We start from the raw sequence: 12,242 nt of genomic DNA on the forward strand, positions 1-12,242 counted from the left end.
CTCCGGCGTTGAATGTCTCTGTCCAGAGTAAAGTTGAGCTTGGACGTGGGTCTTGCCTTTCATCTGTCTCCTCCCCATCAAAGGCCGGCAAGCTGGGAGTGGCTTTCACCCAGAGTCCTTACTGGCACCTTTCTTTGCTCATCTTCTTTAGCTTTGTTTTGTTTTCTGGATGGTGGAGGACCCTGGTGCAAGCTTAGGAGACCCATTTTCAGAAAAGGTCTTGATTAAATGGGTATTCTTGAAGAGACAGTAGAGTCAGTGAACACTTGGGGTGAAATGTTGACAAAATTAAGTATTATGGAGGACAGCAGTCATTAAAAGAGGGTGAAAAGTGTGATTAAAATAGGCTATACATATTCAAAGATTTTATTTAATCTACAAATGGTTAGAGGTATGCTATTCACTAATTTTGTACACGCACAGAATTCCACAAAGAACGGATTTCCATCCCACAGCGAAAAGTTCTACATTTACAGGTAAAATAATTAGCACCTCTTGATTTTGTATTAGGATTTCAACAGAGTGTAGTGGTGAAGTTTTATAACAGGACCTAAATAACCTATTCTCTGATTATTAGTTTTATTTTCTTGGGTGTGAAGTTTACATATCAGCCAGATTGGAATAGAAAGAGATGTGCTGTAAAAAGTTTTCAAAGTTTATCCTGTAAACAATATGGCTGGATATTTATATTACAATGGAAAGAATCAGACCCGAATTTAAATCTCAGTTCTTATTCGTGTGTGATTTTGGCCAAGTTGCTAACAAAAAGTAAAACAAAAACTACTTTAGTTCTGTGAGAAGCACCCAACAGGTTGCCACCCAAGTATTAGTTTTACTTCACTAAATAGAATTAAATCAGCTTAACTCCAGTTTTAATTTTTTCCTCATTGCTTCCAAGCTCCTACTGGGCCGCAGAAGGCAGCTAACAACTTAGACTTGATTTCATACACAAGACAGTTTAGCATAAATGTGAATCTCTTTATACAATGAGTGTAAACTGTCAATGTTAAATGCGTGTTTCATATTTAACATTGTTTAACAGTGTTTCATTACTCTTTCACTCCCCTCCTCTTTTTTTCCACTGTATCTTGGAGAGAGTTTTGTAGGTTATTTCCCTTGTGCTGTGAGAGATTTCCTTTATATCATTAAGTCACAAAACTTGGTAAGCGGAGTCCATTGCAGAAGACATTGAGTTGTGCTTACTTTTGAGAATGGAAGAAAGGAATCTAATATGCTATGTAATTTCCATTGCATAAAATATTTTTAGGGGCACCTGGCTGAGAGAAGAGTATGTGTGATTTGAGGTTTTGAGTTTCAGCTCCACATTGGGGGTAGAGGTTAAATAAATAAACTTAAAATATTTTCACAATAACTCTAAGAAGCTTTGTGTATATGTGGCAGTTGACTCATAAATGCTTTATTTGCATACTGAAGGTTCATATCTAGTATATGGAATCAGAATTTGGACCCATTTGTTTCTTACTCCACAGCAGTTTCCACAGGTCCACAATATTTTCCCAGCCTTTAAGCTATTCAAATTGTAAAATCACCTTTTTTACTCAAGCCTTCTTTTATTGTATTTACAGAGCTGCATGCTGAGAATTTAAAGACTGAAGAGGACATAGACACTGGCCTACTAGGTATAACTTAACTGTCACTCGATTTGCTTTTGAGTTCATTTTTATTTTTCGAGATCATGTTTAAACTACAAAGTTTTGGGTAAAATACTTAATCACTTGTGCAATTCATTCAGTCTTAATTTTTTTATTTGTGTTTGTGGTAAATTTTATTAGATTTTATATATACTGGGTTGTGTGGGTGTATACCACACACGCTAGAAATACAGTTTGAATATAACTGTATGTGACAAAGACCCAGAGACTATTTAACATTTTCTTGCTACTTTCTGGAAAAGTCTCCCTATATCTTTTCCCAGGAATTAAAAACATACAAAAAAACTTCTTCATGAACTAACAAAGATGACATCTTAAGCAGACCTCAGGAGAAATTTAAGGTTTATATTTCCTGTAAGCAACTTGTTTTTTAAAAAATGTAGTAAGTATTGGGCATACTTGTACAGGTTATTGACAACGAAGAGTCAGACTTGAGTTTCTATAGAATGTCTATAGAATGCTATACAGAGTTGTGCCTGGGTGGCTCAGTCCTTAAGCATCTGCCTTCACCTCAGGTCATGATCCCAGGGTCCCTGCTTCTCCCTGTCCCTCTGGCTGCTGCTAACCCTGCTTTTGCTCTCTCTTTCTGTCGTATAAATAAATAAAATCTTAAAAAAAAAAAAATGCCATACAGAGATTACTAGTGAAAACTTCAAGGGTTATTTATCTTGTATTTATCTCTTCCTGCCAGAATGGTTTTGAAGCATCCAGAGCTTTACTGGTTTGGGATATTTTACTCCTGTTTGCTGTAATTTATTTGATTAATCATTCTGAATTGGAAACAAAAAAATAGTTGAGATCCTATCCTGCATGTCATCCCCTCTCCTAATTTTAGTTGACCTATTTAATCTCTTCAAGGCTAATGCCCCACAATGATAGAAAATACAGTGTGACTGATTTTGCAAAAGAGGATACCTTTATATTCAAAATAAAGAAACAAATTAGTCCCATGAAAACTTCTCAACTTCTTGCATGAGAAAATGTACTTTACAGTTACACATTTTATCAGCGTATGTTGTTACACTGTTTCATCTCTAAAAACAGCCAAGGTTATGAGGCTTTTCATAGCATTTATTGATCTGTCAACTTGATGCCACAAGAATAGAACAGAATCTTAAGAACTAGGCATGAATTCTGTGTTGCTGTTTAAAAGTTGGAAAAGTTCATTCACATTTATGAAAGACATAGGGTGGCACTCGTCATCTGAAGGAATGGCTTGTTCAATATCAAAAGGAATGTAATAAGGCTTGTCGTTTTCCTTCTTTTTCTACTTCCAGTTAGTCTGGTATTACTTTTGGGTGTGCCTGATAGATACCTAATACTATGACAGCTAATATGAAGATCATTAAGTGTTTGCTAATGGCATGAATTCACTTTCAAGATGCAGGAGCAATCTCAGGAGTAAGGAGAAATTACTCTATCTTTGTGGCCAAAAAACCCTACTAAACAATAGTTATGCCAAAACAAAAATCCTTATTTTGAATCAATGCTTTGGTGGTCAGGTAGAAAGTATACTCAACATCTAGTGAATTAATTCAGTCACTTTCCTGGGGATCACTTTAAAGTGGGCATAGTTATAACAAATATTCATATTCATTGTAATGTGTAATAGAAAATGCTTTTCTGTAGGAAAAGTATAGAATTCTTAACCTGTCTCAGAGAAGCAGTGCCAGGATGATTAAGCACCTATAAAGTTGAGGTTACTGAAATAACACTTATTAGCCTCCAGCTAAAAGTCTAATTGAGACAGCTGATTGTTGAAAATAGGCCGTTTTTTTTCAAATTTTGACTTGCAATCAAATCAACCTTGAGTTTACTTAGATATGAAGAAGGATTGCTGCATTAGCTTATCTGTGAAGTAATGCCTGTGGAATTATATCCTTACCTGTTTACAATTGATATAGAAGATTTTACATGAAGAAACAATCTTTAGGGGCACCTGGATGGCTCAGTGGGTTAAAGCCTCTGCCTTCGGCTCAGGTCATGATCCCAGGGTCCTGGGATCGAGCCCCGCATCGGGCTCTCTGCTCAGCAGGGAGCCTGTTTCCTCCTCTCTCTCTCTACCTGCCTCTCCACCTACTTGTAATTTCTGTCTTTCAAATAAATAAATAAAATCTTAAAAAAAAAAAAGAAACCATCTTTAATAAAAACTGTGTTGAATTTGTCCACTATTTACAGGAAAAGTGGAACGTAGCCTTTTTAAGTCCTACTGATTTTGTTGTATTTCATTGCATTTATTTTGCCTTGTTGCTAGGTATCTCATAGGTAAATATAATGTTTGTTTTGTGTATTACTCTTTTTTTGCTATAATTGTTATTGTTCATACTTGTTATCTTTATATTTCTGTGATTCCTATTTAAATTTTATTGAAAATTGCCTCAAATCTTTAAGAATTACCTGGTTTTTAGAATCAAATAATATAAGCATAGTAGCTACTCTCCCTTGAAAGAGTTCTCTTTCTAGAAAGAGTAATAAAAATTTTGCACACTGCAGATTTTTTTATTGCAATTTAAGCCAGGTCCCAGATTGGCATAGCTCCTTAAGAGCAAATTTTAGCAACAGCTCTCATTTTAGTATGCTTAAGAATCACCTGGACTTTCTTTTAAAAAGTACCTCTAGGTTTTATTTCAGCTCAGGGTAGAGTCCAAGAATCTTCATTTTTTATAGGTGATTTTGATACCCCACAGTTTAAGAAATACTTTTGCAGAGTAAGAATCTCTCTCTTTTTTTTTTTTTTTAAAGAAGTGTGGGGTTTTTTTGTTTTTGAAGATTTTATTTTTAAGTAATCTCTGTACCCAACATGGGGCTCAAACTTACAACCATGAGATTAAGAGTTACACATTCTACTGACTGAACCAGCCAGGGGCCCCTAAAAAGTGTGTTTAAAGGCAGTTAAAGTCCTTGCAAGTTGACTAGACTAATAAGATATAAGTCTGAATGCTTCTTAAGAAACCTGACTTTGAAAGGATTTGCAACACTGCCATACTCTTGTCATCTTTGCCTGAAAGCAGTCTTCTTGGGAAACTCTGTTTATAATTTAGACAAAAAAAAAAATTCATAATGAGAATGGTATTAGTGCATTTGGGGAGTTAATTGATCCTAATCATTAATAGGGTTATGCTATCAATGTTCCTCTTTATTGGTGAGGTAGATGAGCTGTAAGATGTAAGAGATGTAAGATGCTGTCACCTGGTTTTGGAACTCATCTCCCTTAATCATCCCTAGGTGGCATTAAAAGGACTTTCCTTTTATAATTGTCCTACAAACCATCCTCTACTGTAAGCCTGTTTTTCAGGGAGAAAAATAAAACTTAAGTTTACTTAGTTAAATCACATTTTAGTCCTTCCTGCTAAAGGATATTCTCAGGCCAAATTGATTGCACTAATATAAAACATAGGAATTAGGTGCTCCTGGGTGGCTCAGTGGTTAAAGCCTCTGCGCTTGGCTGGAGTTGGGCTCTCTGCTCAGCAGGGAGCCTGCTCCCCCCCCTCGCCTCCGCCACCTCCCCCCCACCTACTTGTGATCTCTCTCTGTCAAATAAATAAAATCTTTTTTTAAAAAAAGCAAAAAAAACCATAGGAATTATTTCATTTTTTTGTACATTAACTTTTGTATCTGTCACATTTTCCAAGTTTTATAACTTTTCATATACTTAGTTCTATTTCCAATTTTTACATTTTTTTCATGTCTTACTACAGGGTGGGATAAAATGACCTTTTATTTGAGGCAAGCCTGAAATAAGCACATAAGAAAAACAGAAAGATATGCTATTATCAGAAAATGCTTAATCTAAGACTACTGTCATTAAATTAAATGTAGGACTAGTACTTTTAATATACATATCCTAAGTATTCCATACAGGAATTGTAATTGACTTCATGGAGTTCCTTCAGTCTGAAAAGATTTTTGGTACGTGTCACTCTTGATATCTACTAGTTAATAGTTAACATTAAGTGTCTCTTGTGGCTAACACCAGATATGTAGCATTTTGCATTGTCAGGGGCTATTCTTGTTGTTTGTTTGTTTGTTTTTTAAGATTTTATTTATTTAAGAGAGAGAGTGTGAGAGAGAGCATGAGAGCTTAGAAGGTCAGAGGGAGAAGCGGACTCCCTATGGAGCTGGGAGCCCAATGCGGGATTGGTTCCCGGGATTCTGAGTTCATGACCCGAGCCAAAGGCAGTTGTTTAACCAACTGAGCCACCCATGTGTATTCTTGTTTTTAAGCTATCCATCTAGTTCTCCTTTATGATTGAGATGTTTATAGGCTTGTGAACATTTACAGAGGTGATTGAAATATACTGAGTTCAATCAAAGATGAAGACAACTCATTTGAAGAGTTTATCAGTTATTTACTCTGCCAAGAGATAAGTGAGACTCTACCCTCATGATTTCATAAGATAGAACATTAGAATCTTGGTAAAAATTTCCAAGAGAAAGGATGTGTTAGAAAGTGACCCGTTCTCTCAGTTTCTTCCTCACAGTGAAAAATGACTGAACCTGTGAACTTAAACTATTTTCAGTGAATGTATTGAACGTTGTAATTTGAGGCCAGTATGTATTAAGGATATGATATAGTGTTCTCTGCAGCTCGGTGGGGTAACTCAAGTAATTCATTGAAAATTTCACAAATATGTTCTCCTGTGGCTGCGTTTGTAAAATTGTGAGTATTGCTTATTCATATTAGTTGAAGAATGACGACTAAGGCAAAAAAGAAGAGGAAAAACAAAAGCCCAAAAGTACTGGAAAGATGCAACCAAAATTTTAGATAATTTACCTGAGTTTTAGATCTTTTTATTCTCTATTTTCTATAATTAATGACAATAACTCTCAATAAGAAAAACTTTATTATTATATGATCTCTGATATGAGGAATTTGAGAGGCACGGTGGGAAGTTGTGGGGGGTAGGGAGGGAAAAATGAAACAGGATGGGATCTGGAGGTAGACAAACCATAAGAGACTCTTAATCTCAGTAAACAAACAGGGTTGCTGGGGGGTGAGGGGTTTAGGGATAGGATGGCTGGGTCATGGACATTGGGGAGGGTATGTGCTATGGTGAGTGCTGTGAAATGTGTAAGCCTGGTGATTCACAGACCTGTATCCCTGGGGCAAATAATACATTACATGTTAATAAAAATATTAATTAATTAATTTTTTAAAAAGAAAAACTTTGTTTAAAGAAAACAAATTTAAGCTTAGAAAAATATAAGTAACACATTCAGCAATTAATAATACTTTTAACCTTTACGGTATGCCAAACTTTATTAATTTTTTACATGTGTTATTTCACCTAGTATTGCAAACCTTCCTGCATTCGTTCATATAAATTATCTTCTGAACCAAAATTCACAACAATGTATAATAAATTTTTATGTCACTAGATAGTTTAGGCACAACAGTAAGGCAGAAGTAACATGGGTTATTAGCAAGAATTATCATTGTGCAGCCAAATTATTTGTCTTAAAAATCATTGCAGGTCTCCTTACTACATAGAAGTGTAATGAGAAGCCCACATTGGGACTTTTAATCCCCAAGGAATTGGGATCTGGGGAGATGTTTCTTAGGCTAATGAAGTGAAACTTGAGCTGGCATTAGAATTAGCTGGAAGACTTAAAACTTACCTTACTAGACTTCACCTGTTCTAGAGTTTCTGATTCAGTAGGTATGGTATAGAACCCACAAATCCTGTATTTTTAATAAATGTCTAGGTGATGCTTATGCTTCTAGTTCATGAGAATCACTGATCTAGTAGTTCACAAACCTGACATAATAACAAAATCCTGCAGATTTTCTTTTTTCAAAATTACAAGATCTCAAAACCTATCCTTACCTACTCAAAGTTGAAGTCACTTAATTGGCTCAATATAAGTCAAGGTCTATTGGACCCATTTTTTAATTCTCTTGAACAATACTGTGTAAAACGGGTATTTCATGACTTTTATTCTTTCTTGGGGCATCTTCCAGAGACTAGTTATGTTTTTGATGGAATGAAGCTTATTTAATCTTGAAATATTGGTCTGTTGGATCCTATAAATCTAAGATACATCATGGGATTTTAGTGGTCTTTTCTATATCAATTCTTTCTCCCTAGTCACTCTCCCTCTCTCAAATGAATAAATAAATCGTTAAAAAAATGGTGGAATCATAAATTATGCAATAGAATTGTGGCTATGTGTACTGATATAAAAGGTCTCATCATTATGTGAGAGTAGCAAAGCACAGGACCGTTTTTCTGGTGAGAATTCCGATTGCTTTTAGGAGAGGAATTGGTTAATTGAGGTAGGACGACTTTAACTTTTATATGCTTTTGCACTGTTTACAAATTATGTTAACTCTTGGTAAAATGGAGTTACGTAGCATTACTTGTCAAGTTTTTGACTTCAGGATTCTGGAGGAGGGGACTTGTTAAGATTCAGTTGTTGCTAGTTGCCAACTTGTATGGCTTTTCTGCTTGTTAACAAACAAATTGAGTCACTTTCTGAAGCTTAAGCACTTTTAGACTATGATATTACTGTGTACTTTTTTAGACCTTTCATTGTGAATCTGCTTTTATCAGTGGTGTAACTGTTGATTAGTTCAAAGTGAATATAAAATTAAAAAGCCCAAAATGAGGCAAACACTTAGATTGAGGAATAGTGTTCAGTTTTGAAAACTCAAGGATATTCTTTTTTTTTTTTTTTTTTTAGATTTTTATTTATTTATTTGACAGACAGAGATCACAGGCAGGCAGAGAGAGAGGGGAGGAAGCAGGCTGTCCACAGAGTAGAGAGCCCGATGCGGGGCTCGATCCCAGAACCCTGGGATCATGACCTGAGCCAAAGGCAGAGGCTTTAACCCACTGAGCCACCCAGGCGCCCCAAAACTCAAGGATATTCTTGTATCAGTTTTGACAGGTGTTCTGTTAAAGAACCTGAATGAAAAAGCTTGATGACTCTAGAGAGCCTCATACTTTGTAACTTTTTAATCTGTTATTTTGTGTCTTTCTCAATTTTTTTTAGATATTTAGAAGTTTCCATCATTCCACAACAGTCCCCAGATAGTTGATTTTTCATAATTACTATCTTTGTTCTGCAGATTTGTATTATATAATATTAAACAGTATAAACTTGTCAATTATTTTCTTGCCTTTAGCAGTATTCATCTAAATAATAACAAGTAATAACAAGTAATAGCTATTTGCCAGAATAACCATCCTTAAGTTGTACATTAAGTACACTTAATAATTTTTGTTTTGGTCCTGTATCTCACTGTATTGGCAGGAAGGTTGTACTCAGTCTCTGCTGAGATTCTGTCTACCTAGTCCCAGATTAGGTTAAGGTTCTGAAGTGTAACACTGTGCCAGGACATTGGGGTGAGGTGCAACCTAGTCCTCAAAACATTTGCTCAAATGAGTTAGTTACTGCTGAAACATCTTGCTTTCTGCTAAGGATGGCCTTTCAGATGTCGCATTTTTACAGCCACATCACCATCTGCTCTTTCTGTGCCCCACTTAGGGAAGGGACAGCTGTAGACTTGGCTCTGGGCCCATCTGCCAAGATACTATAATCCCTCTGGACTGTTGTGTGGCCTCTCCATGGCTCTGCCAGGAAGACCCAGTACTCTGCCAGTACTTCCCCCCTTCTCCATACATACACACAAGAGCAGACATATCACTTTCTTTAAACAAGGAGAAATCTTTCTCACCTGCACATTAAGCCCTCTCTTTCTTTCTCCCTGTTCTACACAAACATTTTATTTGTATCCCAATCAACTCATTATCTTTGTTGTGTATTCAAGATATTTTGTGTTGATCTACCCTCTTGCTTATATCTATCCTAGGTTGCTTAATCATTTTGCAACATAAAAACTAGAGAGACATTGTGGCTGTTTCTTTTTCTTACATCCTTCTGGGGCCGTGAATGCACAGTTCATTATCTCTTTGAAAGGGGGTAAAGGAAAGGGAACTAGTGAGAAAAAATTAAGGTTAATCTTTCAAAAAATAGATTGCCACAGTATTTCTTAATACTTCATTGCTGTGAGTTTGTCTCTTAGCTGTTTTATCAGTCTGTTACTGGACTTTGTATGGTTTATAAACAGACTAGATGCACGTATTTCTTAACTACTTGCTAATAAAAGACATCTTGGTTGCACATTTTGTGCAGCCAGGAAATTTGGTAATTCATAGGTCATTCTCAACTGTAGTCTTCTCAACCTTTCCTCCCTCCTGGTACTACTGAGGCCTCTGACACACAGTCATCAGTGGTCTTGGCATAGTAAACTCTCTTAAAGAGGCAGTTTAAATATGTATCCAAAAACTGTCAAATTGGGGCAACTGGGTGGCTCAGTTATTGTTTGCCTTCAGCTCAGGTCATGAGCCTTGCATGGGGCTCACTGCTTGGTGGGAAGACTGCTTCTCCCTCTCCCACTCCCCTGCTTGTGTTCCCTCTCTCACTGTCTCTCTAATAAATAAGTAAATCTTAGAAATAAAAACTGTCTAATTTATTCCCTCTATTTTCACTTTGTTCATTTCCCTCATTCTTCCATTTCTCTATCTTTTACCCCTTCCATGTGTCCAATATAATACCATGCTTTTGACTTTAGAGTTCTTTGAGAAAATCTTGCAGTCTTCCACTTTGAAACTAGAACCTAGGGTCCCAACCCATTTTAAATTGGGGTTAAACTTTGTTCATAAACTGAGGAAAATTGAAGAATCTGATGAGGTTTATAATGTTTATAGGAAAGCTGTAAAGAGTAGATACCATAAAATTAATTCTTATGTCAAAAGTGCATGATATGGAAAGAGAGGAATCACATAATACTAGGTAATAAAAGATAGCAAGCTCTGATTCACAAAGTAAATGAAAAATGTCAAAACATTTTAACAGTGAAGTATTTTAACCATTTTTCCTATAGTTGAATTTTATAAAGCTGAAGATAAGTTATATTCTTAAGTTGAATTTGTACTCTTTTCCCCATGTTAAATAATAGAAATATTAAACTATTGAATGTTATTTATTTTTAATTATTTAATGTTATTAACTTATAGTTGAAATGATAAGATGTTAAATGATATGACTTATTTTTTTTCTTTTATTAAAAGATTTTATTTATTTGAAGAGAGAGTGAGCGAGAGCATGAGCTGGGGGAGAGGGAGATGGAGAGAGAGAGGCAGACTCCCTGCCTGCTGACCGGGGAACTCAATGGGGCTCAATCTCAGGACCCTGGGATCATGACCTGAGCTGAAGGCAGACGCTTAACCAACTGTGCCACCCAGGCGCCCCCAAATGATATGACTTCTAATTGTGCTTTAGTATTTTATGTCTTTGCATGAGTTTGCTTGTACTAAGCTCAAATCTCTTATGTGTTACCTACAGACAGTTCAGAAGTTCAAAAATACACATAATCTTTTGAACATGAAGATACTGGTTTACTTTAAATTGCTTTGGTGTTAATAATTAAGTTTTTCTCCTCTCTTCCCATTAAGGATTCTGGACTCCACTTATAATATCTCTATCTGCTGGATTCTCCTGCTGTAGCTTTTCTTGGACAGTGACTTATTTTGATTCTTTTGAACCAGGAATGTTTCCTCCTACTCCTCTTTCACCAGCCAAGTTCAAGTAAGTATTCCTGTTTCTTCTTTTTAACCCATTCCAATTCTGTTGAAATGCTAAAACAGATAGGAACAAGAGGCTGCTTTATGTAAGATAGCATGTTGAGGTCCCTGCCTTTATAAAATATAAATGACTCAAGGTTTTCAGTGTGGCTCAGCCTTTAGGTAACTGGAGAATATTTTAAGCTCCTTACCTAGATAATGTAATGGTTGTTTAAAAAATGAAATTCAAGAAATGATCTAAAAAAGTAAGGAATTTTGATTGCTATTTATTTTTTTTTTGGGGATAGAATTTCATTTAAACAAGTTATGAAGGCTAAATTTATATCAGCAATGTGAAAGTCTTACTGAATGCATGTATAAATGGTCAGATTAATATCAGTTTAATAATTGGATTAGATTTTTCCTTGGATTTCAGTTTTGTTTAATAATCAAGCATTTATGACACCCAGTTTATATCTGTAGATCAAATTAGATGCATTTCACTGTGGAACAACAATAAATTTCTTTGGTGTGTATTTTCTGTATTTCAAAGACTTTCAGAAAATTGAGTAGGCAGTGTTCTAATCTAGTTTATTTATGTCAGAAAAGCTCAGGTTTTAAATACTGTAAATTTCCAAATAAGAGAATTCTATAAACTGAGGGGTTGGGAAAAAGGTGAAGAGTAGGAAATAAATTTTAGTTTAAGATAAATGTATATTACCAGAGTATTGTTGTTATTGTTGCTGTTATTACTACCAGCTTCAGCTTACTTCATGGACAGCTTGTAGAGATCAAATAAAATCTATTTGAGGGACTCTATAAATAGGAAGTTTACTACTAACAATACTTATTAATAATCATTGTATTACCAGCTCTTATTATTAGTAAACTCATATTTTTCTAACTTATAAATAAATAGATCTTTAAAACTTCTGGCTTCACTTCAGTTGTAATATGTGCGTGTATTTTAAACATCTTAATAAATCTGTATACTGTATAT

The 12,242-nt window shown here is 35.3% G+C and overlaps 1 protein-coding gene across 2 annotated transcripts in view; it reads left to right on the top strand.

Annotated features, from left to right (window-relative positions):
• The window catches only part of ARL6IP6 (ADP ribosylation factor like GTPase 6 interacting protein 6), a 36,357-nt gene that overhangs the window by 912 nt on the left and 23,203 nt on the right, over positions 1-12,242 (top strand). For both annotated transcript variants that reach the window (XM_046019177.1, XM_046019176.1), the window contains exons 2-3: positions 1,587-1,640; positions 11,135-11,267. In XM_046019177.1, the coding sequence (XP_045875133.1) occupies positions 1,587-1,640; positions 11,135-11,267 (187 nt within the window). The remainder of the gene's footprint in view (positions 1-1,586; positions 1,641-11,134; positions 11,268-12,242) is intronic.

Source organism: Meles meles, chromosome 9, assembly GCF_922984935.1.
Source record: "Meles meles chromosome 9, mMelMel3.1 paternal haplotype, whole genome shotgun sequence".
In the NCBI taxonomy this organism is placed as follows: Eukaryota; Metazoa; Chordata; class Mammalia; order Carnivora; family Mustelidae; genus Meles; species Meles meles.